Raw genomic sequence first — 6,000 nt, forward strand, 5'->3', positions numbered from 1 at the left:
CTATATCTGATAGCTCTTGGGTGAGTCCTACTCAAGTGGTTCCAAAGAAGTCAGGGATTACTGTGGTTCAGAATGAAGAGGGAGAAGAAATCACTACGCGTCTCACTTCAGGGTGGAGGGTGTGTATTGATTATAGGAAGTTGAATGCAGTAACCAGGAAAGATCATTTTCCATTGCCATTTATCGATCAAGTGTTAGAGAGAGTCTTTGGCCATCCGTTCTTCTGTTTTTGGACGGGTATTCAGGATATTTTCAGATTGAGATTGTTGTGGAAGATCAGGAAAAGACCACTTTTACATGTCCATTTGGAACATATGCTTATAGAAGAATGCCTTTTGGTTTATGCAATGCACCTGCAACATTTCAAAGGTGTATGTTGAGTATCTTCAGTGATATGGTGGAGCGAATTATGGAGGTTTTCATGGATGACATCACCGTATATGGAGGTACACTTGAGGAATGCTTAGTCAATTTGGAAGCAGTTCTTCACAGATGCATTGAAAAAGACTTGGTGCTCAATTGGGAGAAATGTCATTTTATGGTACATCAAGGAATTGTCCTTGGCCATATCATCTCCGAAAAGGGCATTGAAGTTGATAAAGCAAAGGTGGAGCTCATTTCTAAATTGCCATCCCCAACAACTGTAAAAGGAGTAAGATAGTTCCTTAGCCATGCAGGCTTCTATAGGAGGTTCATAAAAGACTTTTCAAAGCTTTCAAAACCTCTTTGTGAGCTGTTAGCTAAGGATGCTAAGTTTATATGGGATGAAAGATGTCAAGATAGCTTTGATCAATTGAAGAAATTTTTTACAACAACTCCAATAGTGAGGGCCCCTAACTGGCAATTACCTTTTGAACTAATGTGTGATGCCAGTGACTTTGCTATAGGAGCTGTGCTTGGTCAAAGAGAAGATGGGAAGCCCTATGTGATCTACTATGCAAGCAAAACATTGAACGAAGCCCAAAGGAATTACACAACTACAGAGAAAGAATTGTTAGTTGTGGTATTTGCCTTGGACAAATTTTGTGCTTATTTAGTAGGGTCTTTCATCATTGTTTTTACTGACCATTCAGCCTTGAAGTATTTATTGACAAAGCAAGATACAAAAGCAAGGTTGATAAGATGGATTCTTTTGTTACAAGAATTCGATCTCCAAATCAGAGATAAGAAAGGAGTGGAAAATGTGGTAGCTGACCACCTCTCAAGGTTAGCTATAGCACATAATTCTCATGCTTTGCCTATTAATGATGATTTTCCTGAGGAATCACTTATGTTCCTAGTCAAAACTCCTTGGTATGCTCACATTGCTAATTATCTAGTTACTGGTGAAATTCCAAGTGAGTGGAATGCACAGGACAGGAAGCACTTCTTTGCAAAAATTCATGCTTATTATTGGGAAGAGCCTTTCCTTTTTAAATATTGTGCAGATCAGATCATAAGGAAATGTGTGCCTGAGGAAGAGCAATAGGGAATTCTAAACCATTGTCATGAGAATGCATGTGGAGGCCACTTTGCCTCTCAGAAAACAGCTATGAAGGTGTTGCAATCAGGGTTTACTTGGCTATCTCTGTTCAAAGATGCCCACATCATGTGTAGAAGTTGTGATAGATGCCAAAGGCTTGGCAAGCTGACAAAAAGGAATCAAATGCCAATGAACCCCATACTAATAGTTGAGCTATTTAATGTATGGGGCATTGACTTCATGGGACCTTTTCCAATGTCTTTTGGTAATTCCTATATCTTGGTGGGGGTGGATTATGTTTCTAAATGGGTTGAGGCAGTCCCTTGTAAACAAAATGATCATAGAGTGGTTCTCAAGTTTCTGAAAGAGAACATTTTTGCAAGATTCGGGGTGCCCAAAGCTATAATCAGTGATGGAGGTTCTCATTTTTGCAACAAGCCTTTTGAAAGTTTGTTAGCCAAGTATGGAGTGAAGCATAAGGTAGCTACACCTTATCATCCACAGACTTCCGGGCAAGTTGAGCTAGCAAACAGGGAGATAAAGAACATACTGATGAAAGTGGTGAGTACAAACAGGAAAGATTGGTCTGTTAAGCTTCATGACTCATTATGGGCATATAGAACAGCTTATAAGACTATTCTTAGTATGTCCCCCTATCGTCTTGTTTATGGCAAAGCATGTCATCTCCCTGTGGAAGTTGAATACAAAGCTTGGTGGGCAATTAAAAAGTTGAATATGGACTTGATCAGAGCAGGAGCAAAGAGGAGCTTAGACCTTAATGAGATGGAGGAATTAAGAAATGATGCTTACATCAATTCCAAAGTTGCAAAACAGAGGATGAAGAGGTGGCATGATCAACTAATTTCCAACAAGGAATTTCAGAAAGGCCAAAGAGTTTTACTCTATGACACAAGACTCCATATCTTTCCTGGAAAGCTCAAGTCTAGGTGGATCGGTCCATTCATTATCCATCAAGTACTTAACCATGGGGTAGTGGAATTATTGAATTCCAATGGCAAGGACACTTTTAAAGTCAATGGATATCGTCTCAAGCCATTCATGGAGCAGTTCAAACCAGACAAGGAGGAGATCAACCTCCTTGAGCCTCAAAAAGCCTAAGCAAATAAGGGTTTGATGGACTTGGTTTTACCAAAGTCCAAAATTTTTGTAAATTTTGTAAATTTTAAAGTTTTATTTCCACTTTTGATCATAGTTTTTAATCTTAAATCGTGTGTTTTTATGTAATTTCATCTTTTTGAATGATCCCAGGTGGGAGAAAAGGCAAAGAAAGAAATCGGGAAGAAATCGGAGCGAAACAGAGCAAAAACAGAGCACAAACAAGGGAGAAGAAAAGCTCTGCGAGATTTCGCAGCCAAAGAGGATTTCGCTGCGAAAACGAGCATTTGTTGCGAAATCAGTTCGCAACACTTTTGAGTCATCTGCCAAAGTTTTCGTAGCTGCAAATCCAAGAATGGCACACGAGTGCCACTTCGCAGCACAGGAGCCCCAATTTCGCAGCTGCGAAGTGGTCTGCGAACCACTAAGGCGTAAAAAGCCCCAATTCCGCAGCGATATCTCCATTTCGAAGGGTGTTTCGCAACTGCGAAACCGATTTTTGGCACACGAGCGCCATTCTGCAGCATAGTGACTCCAATTTCGCAGCTGCGAAGTGAGTTACGAAAGCGATTTTCTTCTGCGAATAGCCCAATCTTGCTGCGAAAGTGATTTTCTTCTGCGAAACCTAAAAATGACCTTTAATATTCCTCTAGTCTTTATAAATACCGGTCATTTGGGCTGCGAAACCATTTCAGAAAGAGGAAAAGTCGTAGCAACCGCCTCTTCACCTCCTCTCCATCGCCCGACACCGCTAGCACCTCCGTTCGTCCCCTCCGTTCATCACCGCAGTCCAAACCTCGTCAGTTTGTAATGGCACGAACCAAAGGCGCTAAGTCTTCCTCTCCCTCCGCCCGAAAGCCAGCGCCGTGCGAGGTGCCTGTTCGAGCTTCAACCTCTAAGCCGCCGCGGCCAGAAGTTGCTTCGCCTCTTCAGAAGCCCGCTCCAAAGAAGCGCTCAGCCAAACCCGTAGTTCAGACACCTTCGGCGAGGCGCTACCTTACCAGGTCAGGGGCTCGTCCCCTGCAAAAGCGAGCTAGAGTGGAAAGGTCGGAACCCATCGACTTGACAGGGCAATCCCCTGTTCCATCTCCAGAGCCATCTCCGGTGCCATCTCCGGCACCGCCGGCGAAGCCTCAAGCAAGCCAGCCGCCGCCTTCTGAGCCCCAAATTCCGTCTGGGCCAGCTCTAGAAGCTATAATCAAGCGTCCAATGCTCACTCAGCCACTAATTGAAGGCAATTTGGACTGCTGAGCTAGGCCATTCCATTCTGAGCTGTGTTTTGACACAGCCGCCTTCCAATTGCGACCAGAACTTGAAGGATCATTCCAATTGCTGCGCAGATATCGAATGGAGCAGCTTCTGACCCCGCGAGACTTCTTTTACCCCAGAGTAGCATTGGATTTTTATCAATCCATGACCACTCAACAGGTCAGAGATCCCATCTTAATTCATTTTACCATTAATGGTAGACATGACATCCTAGGAGCTCGTCACATAACTGAGACCCTGCATATCCCATATGAGCCGCCATTTTGATGATTTTCGAGCTTGGGCCAGTCCATCTCAGCTGGAGATGGTGCATATCCTGTCTGGAGGAGCTTCCAGAAATCCATATCTGTTGAGGGGGGAACTTCCTCCAAGGATGTTCCTCATTGATGCACTTTTGCGTCATAATATTTATCCCCTCCAGCATTGGACCCAGAGAAGAGGAATTCTGTTGGAGGCTTTGTTCAGAATGTCAGAGGGGTACTTTTTTGGTCCTCACCACTTGATCATGGCAGCCATTCTCTATTTTGAAGAGAAGGTGCATAAGAAGAAGTTGCCAAGAGCTAATGCCATCCCACTTCTCTTCTCGAGGCTGCTTTGTCAAATTCTCGAGCATCTGGGATATCCAGTAGAGCCTCAGCTGGAGCGCAAGAGGATTTGTAGAGAGGTGTTTACTTTCGAAAAATGGAGCAACATGATAGCTTATAGGATGGAGTAGCCAGAGCTTCCACAGCCAGCTTAGGTTCCAGCTGCTAGGAGAGCATCTCCACGTCTTATACTTGAGGGTATACCTGTTGCCTCTCCTTCCATAGCCAGAGCCCCTTCAGTCCCTCCAGTTGCCCCAGCTTCAGCACAGCCTTCCACATCAGCCGAGCCTAGGATGGCCATCCCTATTTCTGAGTATAGGGATTTATGCCAGGCATTGGAGACATTGACAGCCTCTCAAAGCAGCCTTGGTCAGGAGATGGCAGCCTTGAGAGCTCGCCAGGAGCAGATGATGACCACTCAGGCTCAGCATACTACTATCTTGAGGCAGCTTCAGCAGCATCTTGGACTCCCAGCAGCTGATGAGCATCTCACTCCTACCACTGTAGAGCCACACTCTCAGGCACCTCCTGAGCTAGTTGAAGAGGCAGAGCCATCTGCCTAAGGCCATCAGCACCAGCATCACCCTCCTATCTGAACATATATATGTCTTTTATATATTGCTTTTATGTATTTCATTTTAGTTAGTTATATATGAAATCCCCCACATTTTGATAGCATATATGGGGATTACTTGGATTACTTGGATTACTTGTATTACTTCTTTTCCAGCTGTACTCAAATGATTAAAGTAATAGAAAGTCTAGTTTTTTTTTGTTAACTCTTAGCATTAATTTTTCTATTTCCTCTACTCACTAACCCTTTTATTCTTTTGAAACATGTGGTTTCTCCAATCAGTATTCGAAATTGATATCACTCAGGAGGTACCACTTCCTCCCTTCAATTTCAATCACCCATATCACATTGAGGACAATGCTCAGCTCGTTGGGGAGGGGGGGAGATATGAGAAAGGAAGTTTGCCAAGTTGAAGGAAGTATGCTAAGTTATTTTGATATTTTAGCCTTGTCTAGTAAAGTAGTTGTAGTTTTTTGCTTGTTACTTTAATCTCCATGGTTTATGAAGAAAAATTTTCAAATTAAAACAGGAGAAGCTAAACTTTTGCTTTGCATCTAACTTAGAGTTTGGATTATGCTTGCTAAAGTGGTTCAATTGTTGAAACTTCTATTGAATTCAAGTTTAATCCTTCCACTTTAAGCTATCCACACACTGTGCACAATAGATTCTGATTATAAGATGAAAAACTATTTCCCCCTTGACTTAGAAAATTTTGGGACTTGGTACCTTTGACCTCATTTTAATGATATTGAGACACCCTATGAAAGGCCAATGAGCCTTTGAAAAAGAAAAAGAGATAAAATAAAATGTTTGCTTGCCTTGAAACCCGAGCAAGGTCTGAGGGGTATATGGTGAAAACCTTTAAAACCTGGTGCCCTAAGCCTTAATTGGTTGGGAGTCACCGGTCTCAATGCTCATTACAAGGGTGGACAGGTGGAGTTAGCATATGGTAGGCAAAAAGGGTATATGAAAAAGTCCAGGGTAAAATCCGAGGA

At 42.9% G+C, this 6,000-nt stretch overlaps 1 protein-coding gene and 1 pseudogene across 1 annotated transcript; both read left to right on the forward strand.

Moving 5' to 3' along the window:
- LOC117916999 overlaps nucleotides 1-1,111 on the forward strand; it is a 52,840-nt pseudogene extending 51,729 nt beyond the window's left edge.
- A 2,277-nt stretch (nucleotides 1,112-3,388) lies between these two features.
- Nucleotides 3,389-3,829, forward strand: LOC117917000 (extensin-like). The gene has a single exon (XM_034833238.1). The coding sequence runs from the start codon at nucleotides 3,389-3,391 to the stop codon at nucleotides 3,827-3,829; it is 441 nt and encodes a 146-aa protein (XP_034689129.1).
- Nucleotides 3,830-6,000: the final 2,171 nt, after the last annotated feature.

Source organism: Vitis riparia, chromosome 6, assembly GCF_004353265.1.
Source record: "Vitis riparia cultivar Riparia Gloire de Montpellier isolate 1030 chromosome 6, EGFV_Vit.rip_1.0, whole genome shotgun sequence".
Classification (NCBI taxonomy): domain Eukaryota; kingdom Viridiplantae; phylum Streptophyta; class Magnoliopsida; order Vitales; family Vitaceae; genus Vitis; species Vitis riparia.